A 22,500-nucleotide genomic window follows, 5' to 3' on the forward strand; every position below is an offset into this window, starting at 1 on the left:
GAATGGAAAGCAAAATAATGAAAAGAAGAGAAAAAAGAAAAGAGAGTGAAAGGAAGGAAAGTTAAACAAAGAAAAGGAAGAGAAAGAAAAATGAAAGAAAAAAGGAATGGAAAACAAAATAATGAAAAGATAAAAAAGAAAAGGGAGTGAAAGAAAGGAAAGTTAAACAAAGAAAAGGAAGAGAAAGAAAAATGAAAGAAAAAAGGAATGGAAAGCAAAATAATGAAAAGATAAAAAAGAAAAGGGAGTGAAAGGAAGGAAAGTTAAACAAAGAAAAGGAAGAAAAAGAAACAGATGAAAGAGAAAGAAAATCAAAATAAAGAAAACTAAGATACAGGAAAAAAAAAAGGGTAACAATTCCAAACTACATCATAAATAAGCAACATTTTAATACCCTAACACACACACACACCTTTACACTTTACATATATTCACAAAGGACTAAATTCTCACCAGCTTAATCATATATAGAAGCACCATACCCTGACCTCCATACCATACACTTCTTATATAAACACTCGTCCCTCAAATAGTACGGTTTCGTTTTTATACGGATTGTTACGGAAGATCTTTAAGGATTTTTAAATTTCCTCCTCATCGGGAAACTCAAAAATCCTATAATCCTTCTATGAAAATCCACATAAAACCGAAACCAAACTACTGGAAACCGTACTATTTGAGGGACGGCTGAATTCTCTAAGGACTAAACTCACACTGGCTTGGTTAGTATACAGAGACAGCACTCCTTTACCTGCATGCTTCTAATACTTCACACTAATTAAGGCAGTTCAAGGTGGTATGTATTTAGTTTGGATAGAATCGCACATAAAACAGAATCCGAACTAATGGAAACCTTACTATTTGAGGGACGGCTGTATTCTCTAAGGACTAAACTCACACCGGCTTGGTTATCATACAGAGACAGCACTCCTTTACCTGCATGCTTCTAATACACTAATTACTTCACACTAATTAAGGCAGTTCAAGGCAGTATGTATTTAGTTTGGATAGAATCGCACCCTTCATTTCACTGTCATTTTCGTGGTTTTCTTCTCCTTTCTATCTCAGTTTTAATTTCCTTGCAAGTTAGTTCAGATATCATGCTTCACTTAACCCCGGTAGCTGTGGGGATAGTGTTTATTAAAGGTCCCTCTAAATGAGAAAAATGAGAAAAAATCACCACTCACGCAAACCATTTCACGATTTATATCAACGCTTTTGTGATTAGTTTAAGCATCATCTATTTTTGGGGGTTTATATCCAGACATGGGGCGATGACTTATGTTATTGATTACTATTACGATTACTTCATATTTTCATTATTACTATTACGATTACTTCATATTTTCATGATTACAATTACGATTACTTCATATTTTCATGATTACAATTACGATTACTTCATATTTTCATGATTACAATTACAATTACTTCATATTTTCATGATTACAATTACAATTACTTCATATTTTCATGATTACAATTACAATTACTTCATATTTTCATGATTACAATTACAATTACTTCATATTTTCATGATTACAATTACTTCATATTTTCATGATTACAATTACTTCATATTTTCATGATTACAATTACAATTACTTCATATTTTCATGATTACAATTACTTCATATTTTCATGATTACAATTACAATTACTTCATATTTTCATGATTACAATTACTTCATATTTTCATGATTACAATTACTTCATATTTTCATGATTATGATTACAATTACTTCATATTTTCATGATTACAATTACTTCATATTTTCATGATTATGATTACAATTACTTCATATTTTCATGATTACAATTACAATTACTTCATATTTTCATGATTACGATTACGATTACAATAAAATTAGGCGATTACGATTATATGATGTACTAATCATGATTACAATCGTGATTACAGGAAGGACTGAAAGGGGAACTTGCAAATTTCATACACATGTACCATACTAAATATTTAATTGGTTGAATTACTACAGATATTTAGAGTACATACTTGCTGTACGAGAAACTACTCACTAAGAATTTGCTAATATAATCGCAAAAAATGATTATGATTATATTTTTAATGTATTCGGTAAAGCCACAAATCTAGCCCATTGCTGCTAACGGGTTAAGTTATCATTAATGTTCTTACTTCATTGTCTTTATTTTCTTATGGTTAAGGAAACTATTTGTGCTATTTTTCATTATTTTTTTATTTAATTAGTCTTATTATTTTATGCATATACAGAAAATCTTTTGTTTAACTTTGTGAAGCTCAGCCGTCACTTTCTCTCGGTCTTCAATAAACACAACTTTCTATAAATATCCTTCTAATTGTTCTTACATGATTTTTGTCTAAGTTTTTTTTATTTTGTCAATCTGTTTATTTATCTTTTTTTCAATATTTATCCACTCTGTTATCCATCTCTCTTTTTTTTTCTATATTTCTCCACCCCATTGATCCATTTCTCTTTCTCTCTGCAATATCCATCTACTCTCATTATCCACTTCTTTTTTTTTATATTCATCCACTTTATCTCTCTCTCTCTCCTATATTCATCCACCCTATTGATCCATTACTCTCTCTCTCTCTTTCCAATATCCATCAACTATTTTTATCCACTTCTCTCTCTCTTTCCCAAACATTTATCCACTCTTATCCATTTCTCTCTTTCTCTCTCTTGTATTCTCCACTTCTCTCTCTCTCTCTCTCTCTCTCTCTCCAATATCCATCTATGTGCTCTTGTTATCCACTTTTCTCTCTCTCTCTCTCATTCTTTCTCCAGTATTCATTCTTTTCTCTCTCCTCTCCTTTCCTTTCCTTTCCTCTCCTCTCCTCTCCTCTTCTCTCTCTCTCTCAGTCCTTCTCTTAACAACTAATATTATGCCTTATATTTCACTAACATATACTACTAACACCCTTTTACTTATATTTTACTTAGATTCTACTTATATCTAATGTCTGACAACATTTCTGGCACTTAATAGATCCTATCAGTACTTTACAAAGGCATTTTAATATATTCTTCCTTTCACTGGAAATTGTTTTGAAAAGAAGAAGAAAGAAGAGGAAAATAGATTGAAGAAAAGGGAAAAATGTAGAAGGGAGGAAAGATGGAGATGATGAAGGGAAAAGAGGAGGGAAAGAAAAGGAATAGAAAGCAAGGTAGAGAGGAAAATGGATGATGAAGAGAAAGGAAGGAAAGAAAAAGAAAATAGATAAAAAGGAAAAAGGAAGAATGAAGGAAGAAGAAAGGAGAAAGGAAGAAAGAAAATGAAAATGATGAAAGGAAAAAGAAGAAAAGAAGAAAGGAAGAAAAATGAAAATGAAAAAGAAGGAAAGATGAAAAAGAAAAAAGGAAAAAGAAAAAAGAAGAAAGGATAAAAGAGTAAATGTAGAAGGAAGGAAAGCTGAGAATGATGATGAAGATGGAAACACTAGAAAAAAATAATAATAGAGGAAAAGGGAACATAGAGAAGAAAGGAAAGATAAGAAAGATGAAGAATGAAGGAGAGAGAAAAGGTAAAAAATAAAATGATAAAAATAAAACTCAATAAATATAAAAAATGGAAAAAGAAAAATATGATAGATAGAGAAAATATTAAAGAAAGAAGAAAGAAAGGAAGAAAGAGAACAAGGAGAATAAATTAAAAGATGAGAAAGACAAAGAAAAAAAAAGAAGAATAGATAATAAAAGGAAACAAGAGAAAAGAAAGAAAAGATTAGAGAAATGAAGAGAAAAAGAAAGAAAAAAAGAAAGAGTAAAAAGAAATGATTATAGAAAAAAATTGCTTGGCTTAATTTCACACACACACACACACACACACACACACACACACACACACACACACACACTAATAACAAAAATAATAGAATAAAATCAGTGTATAAAAAAATAATTAATACAACAGTTAAGTAAAAAAATTGTCTTGAGTCATTATAAAATATCAATTAAGTATGAGATCAATTATTATCATTATCATTATTATTATTATTATTATTATTATTATTATTATTATTATTATTATTATTATGCCGTGAAATATATTTGGATGTGTTTAAATAGTTATTCACTCAACACTAAATGAAAGACTTAATATAAAAAAAAAGTAATATGATGGACAGAAACACAAACAGAAACAAACATAAAAAAACAAACAAACAGAGATGACCAAAACACAAACAGTCTCACAATCACATATCACAATCCCAACACAAACACTCATACAAACAAACAATCAAGATCATACATAACAATCACACAATCTCCAACACAAATGGACACAAACACACTCATACACTCATACAAACAAACAATCACACAAACAAACAAAATCTTATATGACAACCACACAATTGCCAACACCATCACATGACACAAACGTACAATCGGAAACACAACAAACACACAATCACCGGAACACAAACACACAATCACCAGAACACAAACACACAATCACTAACACAAACACACAATCACTAACACAAACACACAATCACCGGAACACAAACACACAATCACTAACACAAACACACAATCACCAGAACACAAACACACAATCACCGGAACACAAACACACAATCACCGGAGCACAAATACAGTCACAAACAAACAATTGCACATCACAAACACAATCAGACAATTACCAACACAAACACACAATCATCAACACACATTCACAAACACAAAATTACCAACACATTCACAAACATACAATCACCAACACAAACACACACTCATACAAACACAACACAAACACAACCATAAAAAGTCACAATCACAAACACAATCACACAATCACTCACACAAACAATCACACAACCCAATACAAACACAATCACCCACACACACACACACACACACACACACACACTCTACAAAAACTCCTCTATTGGCCTTGCATACTCCGAGTTCCAATCCCTTTCGAACACCCCCTGAAGTTGCTGCCTGGCACTCACACCATCATCACCATCATCACCATCACCACTACTCTGACCTGGTTCTCTGTTCTCTGGCTGTCCTCTCCTCCTCCTCCTCCTCATGTTCTCCTCCTCTTCCTCCTCCTCCTCCTCGTTCATTCCTCTTCCTCTTGTTGTTGTTGTGGTTACAGTTTCGTTAATCACCAGACCAATGCCGCCAGTGTTGATGAAGTAGTCGGCACTCCAGTTGCTTGTGCCTGGAAGGAGTAATAGTAATAAAGTGTTTGGTAAAGTATTAGGTAAAGAGTCATCGCACGTCCAACCCCACCTTGAATGGGAAAATATGGACGTTAAATGACAATGATGATGATGATGATGAGGTAAAGTATTTCTGGGTTTTTTTGGGCATTCTTTTTACGTCTTGTTCTATAGCGCTGGTAGGCTTTCTTGGTTAGGTCTTATTGGGTTTTATTTACAAATACATACAAGTGTCTTCCCTTACAATGTCCTAATAGGTCTCATAGATCCCCAAGTGTGAAAATAGAGTAGAAAATAGGGTTGCTAGGGTCATCGATATTTAGGGGTCATAACTGTAATACCTGAACAGATAGATGATCTTTTCTATAATTATAATCTAAGTTTTATGCTCTTTCCAATACAACCTCAATCAATTTTAAAGGTCTAATAAGTTCCAATACAACCTCAATCAATTTTAAAGGTCTAATAAGTTCCAATACAACCTCAATCAATTTTAAAGGTCTAACAATAGTCTTACAGCAGTTGGGTTCCAAAAAAGGATTTATAGTATGGGCGGAAGCTTCTCCTCAACTCTAACTCCAGTACTAATTGACCGACTTTCAATTATAAGCTCTCAAAGTCATCATTTTTTGTCCCCCCATCAAGTTTTCAGTTTTAGTTGCGCTTGTTCTATTGACAACAAAAATGTCATCTGAATTGATCACTCTCCTTAACCCAGTAGCAGCGGGGATCATGTTTCTTAATGGTCCCTCCAAGCGAGAAAAATGAGAAAAAATCACCCCTCACACAAGCCATTTCATAATACAGTATATATCAAAGCATTTATGATCAGATTATATGTATCATCTATTTTGGGGGGTTTATATCATGGCACAAATTTGGGCTGTCGCTGCTACACGGTAAAGCCACAAATTTGGCCCGTCGTTGTTACTGGGTTAATGGTCCCCGCAAGCGAGAAAAATGAGAAAAAATCACCCCTCACGCAACCATTTCATAATATATATCAAAGCATTTGTGATCAGATTATGTATCATCTATTTTTGGGGGGTTTATATCATGGCACAAATTTGGCCCGTCGCTGCTACACGGTAAAGCCACAAATTTGGCCCGTCACTGCTACCGGGTTAAATAAAAATAAATCAGACAAAACATACACTATAGAAACTGATCACCATTAAGGGCAGACTCACCTATATAGGCTGCCTTGTCCGTCACCATGTACTTGTTGTGGTTGACTCTGCCGAAGGGAACGTTTCTCTGCTCTTTGTTGAAGGCAGGGACCACAAACAGCTTCTGCGGGGGTGACAGGGGGAGGTGAGGAGGGGGCAGGTAGACATGAGGTGGGAGGTGAGGAAGGGCTGGGAGACAGAGGGTGGAAGGTTAGAGAGGAGAGATACACTGACATAACAGAGAGAAAGGAAGAGAAGAGAGAAGTTGCAACAAAATAGAGAGGGAGGAGGCTGCAATAAAATGGAGGAAAGGGAGAGAGAAATGAAGGAGAGACAAACTATAGGGATAAAGAGAGAGAGAGAGAGAGAGGAGGGGAGAGAGAGGAAGAGAAGAGAAACTACAGCAAAATAGAGATAAGAAGGAAAGAGAAAAATGAAGGGGAAATAAACTGTAGTAAAATAAAGAGTTAAGAAGGAAAGAGAGAAATGAAGGAGAGATAAACTATAGTGATAAAGAGAGAGAGAGAGAGAGAGAGAGAGAGAGAGAGAGAGAGAGAGAGAGAGAGAGAGAGAGAGAGAGAGAGAGAGAGAGAGAGAGAGAGAGAGAGAGAGAGGAGGGGAGAGAGAGAGAGAGAGAGAGAGTTAAGAAGGAAAAAGAAAAATGAAGGGGGAGATAAACTGTAGTAAAAGAGAAAGAAGGGGAGTGAAACAAAGAACAGATACAGAAGCAAAATAATAGGGAGGGAAATATGATAGCCAGCACCTCAAGGTATAAATCAGCAAAGACTGACCTCACTTTGTTGTATAGAAAGTCTCATTAGTAAGGAAGCATGTATGAATTTTCTGAGTCAAGACCTATAGTAACTGTTTGGGGTTTTGTTAGGTTAGGTTAGGTTTAGGGTATCTTCAAACACATGATAGCCAGCACCTCATGGTATAAATCAGCAAAGACTGACCTCACTTTGTTGTATAGAAAGTCTCATTAGTAAGGAAGCATGTATGAATTTTCTGAGTCAAGACCTATAGTAACTGTTTGGGGTTTTGTTAGGTTAGGTTAGGTTTAGGGTATCTTCAAACACATGATAGCCAGCACCTCATGGTATAAATCAGCAAAGACTGACCTCACTGTGTTGTATAGAAAGTCTCATTAGTAAGGAAGCATATATGAATTTTCTGAGTCAAGACCTATAGTAACTGTTTGGGGTTTTGTTAGGTTAGGTTAGGTTAGGTTTAGGGTATCGTCAAACACATGATAGCCAGCACCTCATGATATAAATCAATAAAGACTGACCTCACTGTGTTGTATAGAAAGTCTCATTAGTAAGGAAGCATATATAAATTTTCTGAGTCAAGGCCAATAGTAACTGTTTGGGGTTTTGTTAGGTTAGGTTAGGTTAGGTTTAGGGTATCTTCAAACACATGATAGCCAGCACCTTATGGTATAAATCAGCAAAGACTGCCCTTACTGTGTTGGATAGAAAGTCTCATTAGTAAGGAAGCATATATAAATTTTCTGAGTCAAGACCTATAGTAACTGTTTGGGGTTTTGTTAGGTTAGGTTAGGTTTAGGGTATCTTCAAACACATGATAGCCAGCACCTCATGGTATAAATCAACAAAGACTGACCTCACTTTGTTGTATAGAAAGTCTCATTAGTAAGGAAGCATATATAAATTTTCTGAGTCAAGACCAATAGTAACTGTTTGGTGTTTTGTTAGTTTAGGTTAGGTTAGGTTTAGGGTATCTTCAAACACATGATAGCCAGCACCTCATGGTATAAATCAACAAAGACTGACCTCATTGTGTTGTATAGAAAGTCTCATTAGTAAGGAAGCATACATAAATTTTCTGAGTCAAGACCTATAGTAACTGTTTGGTGTTTTGTTAGGTTAGGTTAGGTTAGGTTTAGGGTATCTTCAAACACATGATAGCCAGCACCTCATGGTATAAATCAATAAAGACTGACCTCACTCTGTTGTACAGAAAGTCTCATTAGTAAGGAATCATATATGAATTTTCTGAGTCAAGGCCAATAGTAACTGTTTGAGGTTTTGTTAGGTTAGGTTTAGGGTATCTTCAAACACATGACAGCCAGCACCTCATGGTATAAATCAACAAAGACTGACCTCACTTTGTTGTATAGAAAGTCTCATTAGTAAGGAAGCATATATAAATTTTCTGAGTCAAGACCTATAGTAACTGTTAGGGGTTTTGTTTGGTTAGGTTAGGTTTAGGGTATCTTCAAACACATGATAGCCAGCACTTCATGGTATAAATCAATAAAGACTGACCTCACTTTGTTGTATAGAAAGTCTCAATAGTAAGGAAGCATAAATAAATTTTCTGAGCCAAGACCTATAGTAACTGTTTGGGGTTTTGTTAGGTTAGGTTAGGTTAGGTTTAGGGTATCTTCAAACACATGATAGCCAGCACCTCATGGTATAAATCAACAAAGACTGACCTCACTTTGTTGCATAGAAAGTCTCATTAGTAAGGAAGCATAAATAAATTTTCTGAGTCAAGACCTATAGTAACTATTTGGTGTTTTGTTAGGTTAGGTTAGGTTTAAGGTATCTTCAAACACATGACAGCCAGCACCTCATGGTATAAATCAACAAAGACTGACCTCACTTTGTTGTATAGAAAGTCTCAATAGTAAGGAAGCATATATGAATTTTATGAGTCAAGACCTATAGTAACTGTTTGGTGTTTTGTTAGGTTAGGTTAGGTTAGGTTTAGGGTATCTTCGAACACATGATAGCCAGCACCTCATGGTATAAATCAACAAAGACTGACCTCACTTTGTTGCATAGAAAGTCTCATTAGTAAGGAAGCATATATAGATTTTCTGAGTCAAGACCTATAGTAACTGTTTGGGGTTTTGCTAGGTTAGGTTAGGTTAGGTTTAGGGTATCTTCAAACACATGATAGCCAGCACCTCATGGTATATATCAACAAAGACTGACCTCACTGTGTTGTATAGAAAGTCTCATTAGTAAGGAAGCATATATAAATTTTCTGAGTCAAGACCTATAGTAACTGTTTGGGGTTTTGTTAGGTTAGGTTTAGGGTATCTTCGAACACATGATAGCCAGCACCTCATGGTATTTATCAACAAAGACTGACCTCACTGTGTTGTATAGAAAGTCTCATTAGTAAGGAAGCATACATAAATTTTCTGAGTCAAGACCTATAGTAACTGTTTGGTGTTTTGTTAGGTTAGGTTAGGTTAGGTTTAGGGTATCTTCAAACACATGATAGCCAGCACCTCATGGTATAAATCAACAAAGACTGACCTCACTGTATTGTATAGAAAGTCTCATTAGTAAGGAACCATATATAAATTTTCTGAGTCAAGACCTATAGTAACTGTTTGGTGTTTTGTTAGGTTAGGTTAGGTTAGGTTTAGGGTATCTTCAAACACATGATAGCCAGCACCTCATGGTATAAATCAACAAAGACTGACCTCACTTTGTTGTATAGAAAGTCTCATTAATAAGGAAGCATATATGAATTTTCTGAGCCAAGACCTATAGTAACTGTTTGGGGTTTTGTTACGTTAAGTTAGGTTAGGTTTAGGGTATCTTCAAACACATGATAGCCAGCACCTCATAGTATAAATCAACAAAGACTGACCTCACTTTGTTGTATAGAAAGTCTCATTAATAAGGAAGCATATATGAATTTTCTGAGCCAAGACCTATAGTAACTGTTTGGGGTTTTGTTAGGTTAGGTTAGGTTAGGTTTAGGGTATCTTCAAACACATGATAACCAGCACCTCATGGTACAAATCAACAAAGAGTGACCTCACTTTGTTGCATAGAAGGTCTCATTAGTAAGGAAGCATATATGAATTTTCTGAGTCAAGACCAATAGTATCAGTTTTGGGTTTTGTAAGTTTAGGTTATCTTCAAACACACGATAACCAGCACCTCATGGTACAAATCAACAAAGAGTGACCTCACTTTGTTGTATAGAAAGTCTCATTAGTAAGGAAGCATATATAAATTTTCTGAGTCAAGACCTATAGTAACTGTTTGGGGTTTTGTTAGGTTAGGTTAGGTTAGGTTTAGGGTATCTTCAAACACATGACAGCCAGCACCTCATGGTATAAATCAACAAAGAATGACCTCACTTTGTTGTATAGAAAGTCTCATTAGTAAGGAAGCATATATAAATTTTCTGAGTCAAGACCTATAGTAACTGTTTGGGGTTTTGTTAGGTTAGGTTAGGTTAGGTTTAGGGTATCTTCAAACACATGACAGCCAGCACCTCATGGTATAAATCAACAAAGAATGACCTCACTTTGTTGTATAGAAAGTCTCATTAGTAAGGAAGCATATATAAATTTTCTGAGCCAAGACCTATAGTAACTGTTTGGGGTTTTGTTAGGTTAGGTTAGGTTAGGTTTAGGGTATCTTCAAACACATGACACCCAGCACCTCATGGTATAAATCAACAAAGAATGACCTCACTGTGTTGTATAGAAAGTCTCATAAATAAGGAAGCATATATGAATTTTCTGAGTAGAGACCTATAGTAACTGTTTGGGGTTTTGTTAGGTTAGGTTAGGTTAGGTTTAGGGTATCTTCAAACACATGACACCCAGCACCTCATGGTATAAATCAACAAAGAATGACCTCACTTTGTTGAATAGAAAGTCTCATAAATAAGGAAGCATATATGAATTTTCTGAGTAGAGACCTATAGTAACTATTTGGGGTTTTGTTAGGTTAGATTAAGTCAACCTAAGGGCAGCATAAGCCTTAATAGGTATCACTAAAACAATCCTGCCTGCTCCACCTCCAGGCTAAGGGACATTCAATAACAGCCCTATAAAAAACTGAGGTAAGAGGCAACGATAATCTCAGTCTCAAAAAAATAATAAATAAATAAATAAATAAATAAAAAATAAAAAAAAAATAAAAAAGTCCAAAGGCGTCACAGGCAAACTTGTAAATCTTTCTCAATTCTCAAAGTTCCCGAAAATTCCCGAAAATTCACCTAGAGAGTTTCCCGGGAATTATACAACGTACCCTACTTCGATACCCACCCATACCCATCTTTACCTATACAAACACCCTCCCATACCCTACTCATATTCATGCCCACCCATACCCATATCATAATACCCACCTACACCCATACCATAATATCCTCCCATACCCATTCCCACATGCCCTTATACCCACCCATATCCATACCCACAGCCACTCACCGCCTGTATGTCTACGTGGGTATGGTTGGAGGAGATGTCAGCCAGGGAGCGCAGGAAATGGGGCAGGTCGGGGCGGGTATGGGTCCAGTGGGAGGCTAGGACACGGACCCTTACTCTCCTCTCCACCGCTGCCCGTCTCATTGCATCGTCCAGCACCGGCCAGAACCTTGGGAATGGGTGGAGGTGATGGGGGGGGGTGGAAATGGGTGGTGGTGATGGGTGTGTGGAAATGGGTGAAATAATGAAGAGGTGAGATGGGGTGGGGGTAGAACTTTGGAAATGGGTGGAAGGTGATGGGGTGTGTGGGAATGGGTGAAGGTGATGGGGGTGGAAATGGGTGAAGGTGATGGGGGTGTGGAAATGGGTGAAATAAAGTAGGGGTGAGATGGTGTGGGGGTAGAACTTTGGGAATGGGTGGAGGTGATGGGTGTGTGGAAATGGGTGCTTATATAGAAAATACCACCTGCTAGAAAAAAAATAATAAATAAATAAGATAATAAAAACAGGGATAACATAAACCAAACACCATTGAAATACCTCCAAAAAAAAATCAAATGCCATCAACTAAGAAAAAATAAAACACAAAACTATAAAACATCAACCAAACATCATTCAAACATCCCCATAGAGAAAATACATCGATCAATAGAAAATAAAAACAAAACAAGAGTATAAACATCAACGAAACACCATTCACACACCTCAAAAAAAGAGAGAAAACATCCAAACACAACTAAAAAGATTAACAAAAAATAAAAAACATAAAAAAACCAGCCCTATAATAACGATAACTAATAAAAACATGAAACAACACCTAAACATCATTCCCCCCCCCCTTACATGGTGTCCTTGGAGTAGAGCGTCTTGGGGAAATAGTCCATTACTGCCACGTAGACAAACACCGATGCCTTGTTGATCACATCCACAATGGCATCCACATCCCCAGACCTCCCTCCAGGGCAGAACGGGGGTGGGGAGCTCTGGGGGGAAGGGGGGGCAGGGTAAGGATGGGTAAGAACCGCTGAAATTGACATTGACGCAGTTGGTTATTCTCTGTTCTAATGTAAAGGGCAAATTTGAGTCTCTGTGCTAAGGGAATCAATATATATCATCGTTTATGCTAATGGAATCGCTGGGACATTGACGCAGTTGGTTATTCTCTGTACTATATGTAATGTAGAATTTGAGTCTCTATGCTAAGGGAATCAATATATATCATCCTTTATGCTAATGGGATCGCTGGGATGTTGACGCAGTTGGTTATTCTCTGTTCTAATGTAAAGGGCAAATTTGAGTCTCTGTGCTAAGGGAATCAATATATATCATCGTTTATGCTAATGGGATCGCTGGGACATTGATGCAGTTGGTCATTCTCTGTTCTAATGTAAAGGGCAAATTTGAGTCTCTGTGTTAAGGGAATCAATATATATCATCGTTTATGCTAATGGGATCGCTGGGACATTGATGCAGTTGGTTATTCTCTGTACTATATGTAATGTAGAATTTGAGTCTCTGTGCTAAGGGAATCAATATATATCATCGTTTATGGTAACAGAATCGCTGGGACATTGATGCAGTTGGTTATCCTCTGTACTAATGTAATGGGCAAACTTGAGTCTCTGTGTTAAGGGAATCAATATATCTCATCGTTTATGCTAACAGAATCGCTGGAATTGATATAGAAAACAAATCTCTGAGTCAGTAATTACTTGTCCTTGTTTGTTATGTTGATGTTTCTCTCCTTCCCTTCTCCCATCACCACAACTTTTCTCACTTCCTGGACATATATTTTATTTCCTGGTATCTCTTCCTTTCTTCTTATTTCAGCTATCCTCTCTTTTCCTTCCATTCATATCTCTCCTTCCGTTCATCTTTCTCTCTTCCTTTTCTTTCCATCCTCTCTCTCCCACTCTCCTTCCTTCCTGTTCCATCCATCCTCTTTCTTCCTTCCATTCATCTCTCTCCTTCCTTCTATCTCTTCCTATTCTTTCCATCCTCTCTCTTCCCTTTTCTTCCTTCCATTCATATATCTTCCCTTCCTTCCATCTGTTCCTTCCTACTCCATCCATCATGCCTTATAGCTAAAGAAGACTAGTGTAAAAAAAATAAAGGGGAGAAAAATAAAAGAAGGGAGAAGAAATATAATTGTCCCATATTCTCAAACATTTTAAAACTCACACACTCACACTTGACAAGCCTTCCCAAGATGTTGCTGTGTTAGTATTTCCATAGATAGTTTAATGAGCCCAGTGATAGTTTGACAAGGCTCCTACATCATAAAAACAGTAAGTAACATCACCAACACTCACGGCAAGGTACGTGTTGACAGGAGTGCCGGACAGCGAGAGGGGCATCTGGTTGTTGATGTTGTAGATAGTCTCAAGTGGGGCTGGCCAGGAGGGGGGGATGACAGCCCCTTCCTTGCCCAGTTGCCAGTACACCTGTGGAGAGGGAAAGGTGAGGTGAGGGAGATGAAGCAGAGAGGAAGAGAGATGGAGAAAGAAGAGGTAGAGAAGAAGATATGGAAGAAAGAAAAGAGATTAAATAGAATAGAGGAAGTAAGAGGATGGAATAGGAAGAGATGGAAAAAAGGAAAAAGATGTGAATGGAGAAGAAAGTGGAGAGAGGATGAATGGAATAGGAAGAAAGAGATGAGAGGAAAGAAACAGATATGAATGGAAGGAAAAGAGAGAGGATGGATGAAATGGGCAATGAAGAAGAGATTGAAGGAAGAAAACAAATAAAAATGGAAGAGAAAAAGAGGGAAAGAGGGAGAAAGGAGAGGTGGTGAAGGAGGAAGGGATGGAGAGACAAGATAAACATAAAAAATAACATAACAAATAACACAAGGAACAGGAAAACAATAATAAACAGGTAAAAATAACAGGCAAACTTTATCCCATTTTCATAATCTTACCTCAAATATCTTCATCATGTCGCTAGCAAGACTTGAACAGTTGTAGATAACGATGCCAAGTTCCTTCACCTGAAACAGTAGCAATAGTAGTGGTAGTAGTAGTAGTAGTAATAATAAAAGGCTCTTCATCTCATCAACTCTCCTCCTCTTCCTGACAGATTTCTACCTCTCAAACTCTGCCATAGTGTTGCATCTCTATCTTCTATTGATATTTTTACGCTGACTGCTCTTCTGAACTTGCCAACTGCATTAAAAGGAAAGAAAGAAAGAAAGAAGATACAAAAAGCAAGAGAGGAAGGCTGCTCCCGAGTTTACCAGAAAAAGAGATGAAAGAATGAAGATGCTGGTTAACTCTTGCATAAGGGATTTGAACACCACAGGAAGGGATGAGCTAGAGTAGAAATAGAACATCTTAAAATGAAAGAAAGAAAGAAAGAAAATACATAAAGCAAGAAAGAAAGGCTGCTCCCGAGTTTACCAGCAAAAGAGATGAAAGAATGAAGATGCTGGTTAACTCTTGCATAAGGGATTTGAACACCACAGGAAGGGATGAGCTAGAGTAGAAATAGAACATCTTAAAATGAAAGAAAGAAAGAAGATACAAAAAGCAAGAAAGAAAGGCTGCTCCCGAGTTTACCAGCAAAAGAGATGAAAGAATGAAGATGCTGGTTAACTTTTGCATAAGGGATTTGAACACCACAGGAAGGGATGAACTAGAGTAGAAATAGAACATCTTAAAATGAAAGAAAGAAAGAAAATACATAAAGGAAGAAAGAAAGGCTGCTCCCGAGTTTACCAGCAAAAGAGATGAAAGAATGAAGATGCTGGTTAACTCTTGCATAAGGGATTTGAACACCACAGGAAGGGATAAACTAGAGTAGCAATAGAACATCTTAAGCAGCGAGGCCACAAGATAGGTGGAGGTGTGCCATTAACGAGTCCTAATCAGCGAGCACCTGACCCACCTGTGTGAGGGAGCGCCAGTCCATGTTGGCACTGCCCAGGTAGAGGTGCCGACCATCCACCAGCCACATCTTGGTATGCAACACACCACCGCCAGACATGAGCCGCGGAAAGTCCAGGCTGCGCACCTCAGCGGCTCCCAGGGCGGCGAGGGTGGCACTGTCATTCTGGGGCGACACCCGGGATGGCATGTTCTGGGCGATCCGCATCTTCACCCCTTCCTTCAGGCCTGGGGTGAAGGGTGGAGGGTGAAGTGGGGAGGGGTGAGATGGGGGAGGGTAAGGTGGTGAAAGGGAGAAATAAGAAGTGGAGGGGGAGGGGTGAAAAGTGGAAGGTGAGTATTGATAGGTGGAGGAGAGTGAGAAGTGGATGGAGGGGGGGAGGAGATGGAAGGGGTGAGGTGGGGGAGGGTAAGAGGTGAGGAGGTAAAGGGAAGGAGGAATAAGAAGTGGAGGATGAGGTGTGGAGGGTGAGGGGTGAGGAGTGGAGTATTGATAGGTGGAGGAGAGTGAGGAGAAGTGGATGAAGGGGTGGAAGGAGTGGAGTATTGATAGGTGGAGGAGAGTGAGAAGTGGATGAAGGGGTGGAAGGGAGATGAAAAGGATGAAGTGGATGAACTGAGACTACCAACAAATAGAGTAAGAGTAATAATAATAATAATAATAATAATAATAATAATAATAATAATAATAATAATAATAATGATAAATGGAGCAATAATGAGAAATAACAACAATGATTAAGTAGTATTTGAGGCAGTGAAGATAGATTTATAATAGACACCATCATCATCATCATCATCATCATTACTATTATTATTAAGCAAGGTCCCATTTTCTACAGAGGCATGGATGAATGGGATACCTTTTTTTTTTTTTTCTGTCTCTCCCTCACTCTCTCTCTCTATCTCTCTCTCTCTCTCTCTCTCTCTCTCTCTCTCTCTCTCTCTCTCTCTCTCTCTCTCTCTCTCTCTCTCTCTCTCTCTCTCTCTCTCTCTCTCTCTCTCTCTCTCTCTCTCTCTCTCTCTCTCTCTCTCTCTCTCTCTCTCTCTCTCTCTCTCTCTCTCTCTCTCTCTCCTCTCTCTCTATCTCTATCTTTCTCTCTCTCTCTCTCTCTTACTCTCTCTATCTCTATCTAACTCTTCCTCTCCCTCTCTCTCATCCTTCCTCTTTCTCTTACCATTTTTATCTTATGCTCTCTCTCTCTCTCTCTCTCTCTCTCTCTCTCTCTCTCTCTCTCTCTCTCTCTCTCTCTCAAACGCACACACATACACAAAAAAAAAGTAATAAATAGGAAAAAGAAAATACAAAACCCATCATCCACCCATCATTACACCCATCTATACTCACTCACCCGTCTCCTTCAGCCTCCTAAACACATCTTCACCCAGGGCTGACGAGGGGAAGGGTTTGGGGGACACATCGTCGTTCAGCAGCGTCCAGTAGAAGGCGGCGATATCGACGGACTCCCGCGCCGCCCCAAGGAGGGTGACCCAGGCCTCGTAGGTGCTGGGGTGCGAGGGGCTGCCATGGGGGTAGGTCAGGTTGTCGGGTATGCTCTCCACTAGTTGAAATCTGTGGGGGGTCGGGTTAGGTTAAGGTATATAGGTGAATCGGGTGAGGGAGAGAGGAGGAAAGAATGAGAGAAGATTGAGGGAGAGGGAGAGAGGAAAGAATGAGAGAAGATGAGGGAGGGAGAGAGGAGAGGAAAGGATGAGAGAAGACTGAGGGAGAGGGAGAGAGGAAAGAATGAGAGAAGATGAGGGAGGGAGAGAGGAGAGGAAAGGATGAGAGAAGACTGAGGGAGAGGGAGAGAGGAAAGAATGAGAGAAGATGAGGGAAAGGAAGAGAGGAGAGGAAAGGATGAGAGAAGACGAAGAAGAGGGAAAGAGGAAAGAATGAGAGAAGATGATTTCGTTTGAAATTGGAAGAGAGAGGCATTGATGAAAGACACCTATTTTACAAGATCTATCAGAGGGAAAGAGGAAAGGAAAAAACGAGAGGAGCTTAATATAGTGAGGGAGTATAGGGGAAAGAAGAGAGGACAGACTGAGATGAAGAGAAGAAGATAGGGGGGAGGGGAGGAGATTCGGGTAAATAGATGATGAGTGAGGGGGAGGGAGCTGTTCTTTTCTCTCCCCATCTATCACTCCCTTCCTCCCCACACACAAACCTCCACTAGTCATTATCAAAGGTCCGATCACTTCTCCCCATCCCCTTATTTCTCCTTTCCTTCTCCCAACACCCCTTTTTTTCTCCCCTGCATCATCTATACCCTGCACATATCATTAATAAAAGTCCCATCACTCCTCCCAATCACCCTTCATTACTCGTATTTACTCCTCTATCCCATCATCCCATCCTCCCCTTATCCCTATCAATCCCACCTCCCTCCACCTCCCACACCTTATCATCCCTTACCAACCACCCCCTTACTCTTCTTTCCCTCTTCTCCCCATCCCCCTCGCACCTGCATTGGTCATTCACAAAGGCTCCGTCAGTGCTCCGAGAGAGGCTATCGTCCAGGAGCGCCATGACCACGATGAGCAGGGAGAGGGTGACGATGATGGTGATGGGCACGCAGGATGGCCGCACCCACTCCCACAGCCCCCCCGCCCGGACGCCCCCGCCGCCGCCGCCGCTGCTGCCGCTGCCCCCGCGCTTGCTCCGCCCCATGATCCCGTTGTACCTGAGGAAGGGGAGGTTTTGTTTAGGTTTTTTGTTGTTGTTTTTATTTTTATTTACTTTTATTGTTTTGTTTTCATTTGCTTTTATTTTTATTTTTATTTTATTGTTTTATTTTTATTTGATTTTATTGTTTTATTTTTATTTACTTTTATTGTTTTATTTTTATTTACTATTATTGTTTTATTTTTATTTACTTTTGTTTTATTATTTACTTTTTTGTTTTATTTTTATTTACTTTTGTTTTATTTACTTTTTTTTTTTTTACTTTTATTCTTTTATTTTTATTTACTTTTATTGTTTTATCTTTATTTACTTTTTTTTTTATTTTTATTTACTTCTATTTATTTATTTTTATTTACTTTTATTGTTTCATTATTATTTTTTTTTTTATAGTTATATTACTATGGTGTCTGTTATACTATTTTTTTTTTTTTTACGGTTAATTCATTTTCTTCGTCTTCCTCTTTATTATTTTTTTATTGCTGTTTAATTATGTATTTATTTATAATTTTTTTTGAAGCTGAGGAAGAAACAGCACCATCAGCCTTATTGCAGGTCCCAGAGTTGGGGGGGGGGTATTTTTCTAATTATTTTATTATTATTTTCATTATATTCTATTTTATTTTTATATTTATTTCATATTTTCAGCTAGAAGGAGGCAGCACCATCACCCTCACCGCAGGTCCCACAGCTCAAGTTCGTACTCCCCGAAGTCCAGCTTGCCGTTGCCCTCCACCACGGTCTGGGGCTGAAAGGGAAGGTTATGGATAGATACCAAAAATATGAAAAGAAAAAAAAACATCCACAGTTTGAAGTAAAAATATGACTGAGCAGTTTCAAAGGAACTTACATATATACACAGAAGTAAAATACAAAACATTCACATTTAAAAGGAAAATAAAGTAAAAATATGAGTGAGCACTTTTAAAGGAATAGACTACCTAACTCACACACATACACAGAAGTAAAATAAAAAACATTCACATTTAAAAGGAAAATAGAGTAAAAATATGAGTGAGCAGTTTCAAAGGAATAGACATAACCTAACTCACACACATACACAGAAGTAAAATAAAAAACATTCACATTTAAAAGGAAAATAAAGTAAAAATATGAGTGAGCAGTTTCAAAGGAATAGACATAACCTAACTCACACACATACACAGAAGTAAAATAAAAAAAAACATTCACATTTAAAAGGAAAATAAAGTAAAAATATGAGTGAGCAGTTTCAAAGGAATAGACATAACCTAACTCACACACATACACAGAAGTAAAATAAAAAAAAACATTCACATTTAAAAGGAAAATAGAGTAAAAATATGAGTGAGCAGTTTCAAAGGAATAGACATAACCTAACTCACACACATACACAGAAGTAAAATAAAAAAACATTCACATTTAAAAGGAAAATAAAATAAAAATATGACCGAGCAGTTTCAAAGGAATAGACATAACCTAACTCACACACATACACAGAAGTAAAATAAAAAACATTCACATTTTAAAAGGAAAATTAGATAGGACAGTTTCAAGACAAGAGAGTTGAAGACACGGGCTAACACATACACACATATAAATTTCTATTACTCTCTCCTCTTTTCTTCTTTCCTCTTCTGTTCTTTTTCCTCTCTTCTTTCTACTCTTCATCTCACACAAATAAAGAAGTCAACCCAAAAAAGCCAAACCGAATCTTTATCTCCCTCGCCATCTCCAGCATCCAGGCAGCCAAGCATCTTTTTAAACGCCATAATTACCGTTTTCAGCATGTCTTCCCTCTCGCCTGCCTTCTCTCCTTCCTTCCCCGTCCATCCTCCCTCCTCCGCCCCGCCCTTGCTGCTTCCGGGCGTGTATTTCATGGTCAAAAGGCACAAAATATGAAGGACACTTTGAATGGTCACGCCAATGTAAACAAAAGGGCGAGGCTGAAGGCTGTCACGCTTCTTAACGGGTTCACTAATCCACAAACGTTTAATTAATATATCGGAAATGGCAGCTTATTTTACAATGATATATAACCTTGTATGAGAGTAAGTGAAATAAGGTGTCAGGTAGTTTGTTTTGATGTGGGTGCGATAAGGAGAAGTTAATTAAAAACACCCCTAAATAAAAATGTCAATAAAAAAAACGTTTCCTGTCCAGTGTCATTATCATGTGAGGAGGAGGAGGAGGAGGAGGAGGAGGAGGAAATGGAGAGGAAGGGGAGGAGAAGAGAGGAAAGAATTTAAGGGACGGTAATAACAGGAAAGATATTTTTTTCCATTATATTTTTCGTGTAATTAAATCATAAATAGTCTATAAGTTGTGTTTCCTCCTTTCTTTACTTTGTTCTCTCTCTCTCTCTCTCTCTCTCTCTCTCTCTCTCTCTCTCTCTCTCTCTCTCTCTCTCTCTCTCTCTCTCCTTATCCTTCTTTTTGGTTCCTTATTTCTTTCATTCATCTTCTTTTTCTCTCTTTTAACACGTTACTTTTCTCTCCCTTCCTTCCTTCCTTTCTTTTTTCTTTCTCTCCTTCTTTATCACTTTTCTGCTTTCATTTCTCTCTCCGTCGCTCGCCTTTCTCCTCTTCCTCTTCTCTTTTTTCCCTCCAGCCTTCTCTCCCTTCTTCCCTTTCTTCCCTACCTCTCTTCCTCCGCCATTTCCTCCTCTCTTCCTCATTTCCATTTCCTTCCTCCCTCCCTCCTTCCCTCCCCCCTCTCTTCAATGATTATCCCAATTCCACCTGTTCTTCACTTCTCTTCTTCCTTCTTCTCTTTCCTCTTCTTCTCTTTCTTTCACCTTTTTCTTCCCCTCCTCTCCTTCCCTCTTTGTCTATTCATTCTTCTTTCCTTCCATTTCCATTCCTTACAATTTTTTTTTCTTCCGTAACTCTTCTCCTCTTCTACTTCCTTTCTTTCTTCCTTCTTTCCTTCTTCCTTTTATTTTTTCTTTATTCATTCTCGTGTTTCTTACATTTTCGTTTCTCGCTTTTCTCTTTAATTCCCATCTTTCTCTCTCTGACCCTCTTCTTTTTTTTCTCTCTCGTATTATGCGTAGTCTCTCTCTCTCTCTCTCTCTGACCCTCGGAAATAGTATGGTGATGAGGGGCCGGTTAAGGAAGGGTCGTTTGCATAGGAAATCACAATCACCATCACCATCACCATCATCACCCCTATCACTATCATCACCATCACCAACACCATCACCATCCCTATCATCATCATCATCATCATCATCACCATCACCACCCCTATCACTATTATCACCATCATCATCACCATCCCTATTATCATCATCATCATCATCACCATCACCATCACTATCCCTATCATCATCATCATCATCATCATCACCAACACCATCACCACCCATCACTATCACCATCACCATCACTATCATCATCCCTATCACTATCATCATCGTCATCATCATCATCACCTTGGCTATCTCAATCACTAAGGAAATAATGAATAAAATAATGATAAATAAGTATACAAATAGACAGATAGATAGACAGATAGACAGATCGATGAGAGAGAGAGAGAGAGAGAGAGAGAGAGAGAGAGAGACGAATATTTGACAGAGCGGCCACGGGAATGGAATCGTCGACCTTTGGAAAGAAGAAAAAATCCAATACATTTACTTAGTCATTTCATATCGAGCTTGGGAGAGCGGCGTCCTGTAAGCTGATTGGCTGAATATACGACGCACGAAAATAGGCTACCATTTTATTCAATATTTATTCTATCTTCAACCAATCAGCTGGCAGGAGACTTCGCGGAGAAAGGGCACCTGTATATGATCAAACAAACAAACAAAGAACAGTTAATATTACCGGGTTTAATTAAGGAGTTTAATTCTGTAACAGGTATGCCGCACGTTGTTGTTGTTGTTGTTGTTGTTGTTGTTGTTGTATGTGAGGGTGGTGGTGGTGGTGGTCTATATACGCATTGTTATTGTTGTTATTGCTGTTGCTAGTGGTGGTGGTGGTGGTGGTGGTGTGCTGTTGTAGTTGTTGTTGTTGTTGTTGTTGTTGTTGTTGCTGGTAGTGTTGTTGTTGTTGTTGTTGTTGTTGTTGTTGTTGTTGTTGTTGTTGTTGTTGTTGTTGCCCTCACCTTCGACCTTCCTGCGGCAAAATAATATAACAACCAGTCTTAATAATATATAACAGACGAGGCAAAGTTATTCTATTTCCGATTTTCAATGATGACAATATTGTTTTAAAAAATTCCCTTTATTTCGCCTTCTTGTTTAGTACTGTGACCCAGCGTGAATGTCGATCGGCAGCTCCTTCTCATCCCAACCTTTTCGATCGTTCTGTTAATTAAATAAAGTTTCTACTATTCAACCTCAACATGCAGCTTTGTCATCGTCGAATGGTTGATGC

General features: G+C 37.9%; 1 protein-coding gene and 3 long non-coding RNA genes across 6 annotated transcripts in view; 1 reads left to right on the forward strand and 3 right to left on the reverse strand.

Moving 5' to 3' along the window:
- Positions 1–372: 372 nt before the first annotated feature.
- Positions 373–1,054, reverse strand: LOC126981835 (uncharacterized). The gene is made up of 2 exons (XR_007734217.1): positions 937–1,054; positions 373–751 (listed from the first exon to the last, which is right to left on the reverse strand). It is a non-coding gene; the product is annotated as an uncharacterized LOC126981835 (long non-coding RNA).
- LOC126981834 (uncharacterized) lies at positions 649–3,187 on the forward strand. The gene is made up of 2 exons (XR_007734216.1): positions 649–793; positions 988–3,187. It is a non-coding gene; the product is annotated as an uncharacterized LOC126981834 (long non-coding RNA).
- A 95-nt stretch (positions 3,188–3,282) lies between these two features.
- LOC126981836 (5'-3' exonuclease PLD3-like) overlaps positions 3,283–22,500 on the reverse strand; it is a 20,075-nt gene continuing 857 nt past the window's right edge. Inside the window, exons 1-11 of one of the 2 annotated variants that reach the window (XM_050833411.1) lie at positions 19,894–20,055; positions 18,814–18,884; positions 17,919–18,137; positions 16,803–17,023; positions 15,452–15,678; positions 14,487–14,555; positions 13,879–14,010; positions 12,410–12,549; positions 11,570–11,735; positions 6,373–6,475; positions 3,284–5,181 (exon numbers count right to left, since the gene is read on the reverse strand). In XM_050833411.1, the coding sequence (XP_050689368.1) occupies positions 4,880–5,181; positions 6,373–6,475; positions 11,570–11,735; positions 12,410–12,549; positions 13,879–14,010; positions 14,487–14,555; positions 15,452–15,678; positions 16,803–17,023; positions 17,919–18,137; positions 18,814–18,884; positions 19,894–19,995 (1,752 nt within the window). In that variant the 5' untranslated portion in view covers positions 19,996–20,055 and the 3' untranslated portion in view covers positions 3,284–4,879. Of the gene's footprint in view, positions 5,182–6,372; positions 6,476–11,569; positions 11,736–12,409; positions 12,550–13,878; positions 14,011–14,486; positions 14,556–15,451; positions 15,679–16,802; positions 17,024–17,918; positions 18,138–18,813; positions 18,885–19,893; positions 20,056–22,500 lie in introns of those variants that run through there. The other variant, XM_050833409.1, reaches the window with a different exon arrangement.
- On the reverse strand, positions 7,831–10,875 carry LOC126981837 (uncharacterized). 2 transcript variants are annotated; one of them, XR_007734219.1, is made up of 4 exons: positions 10,312–10,875; positions 9,712–9,817; positions 9,318–9,381; positions 7,831–7,977 (listed from the first exon to the last, which is right to left on the reverse strand). It is a non-coding gene; the product is annotated as an uncharacterized LOC126981837 (long non-coding RNA). The 2 variants fall into 2 exon arrangements; XR_007734218.1 differs by lacking the exon at positions 9,712–9,817 and adding an exon at positions 9,542–9,647 and having other exon boundaries at positions 7,836–7,977; positions 10,312–10,873.

The sequence above is a fragment of the Eriocheir sinensis genome, chromosome 49 (genome assembly GCF_024679095.1).
Source record: "Eriocheir sinensis breed Jianghai 21 chromosome 49, ASM2467909v1, whole genome shotgun sequence".
NCBI lineage: Eukaryota > Metazoa > Arthropoda > Malacostraca > Decapoda > Varunidae > Eriocheir > Eriocheir sinensis.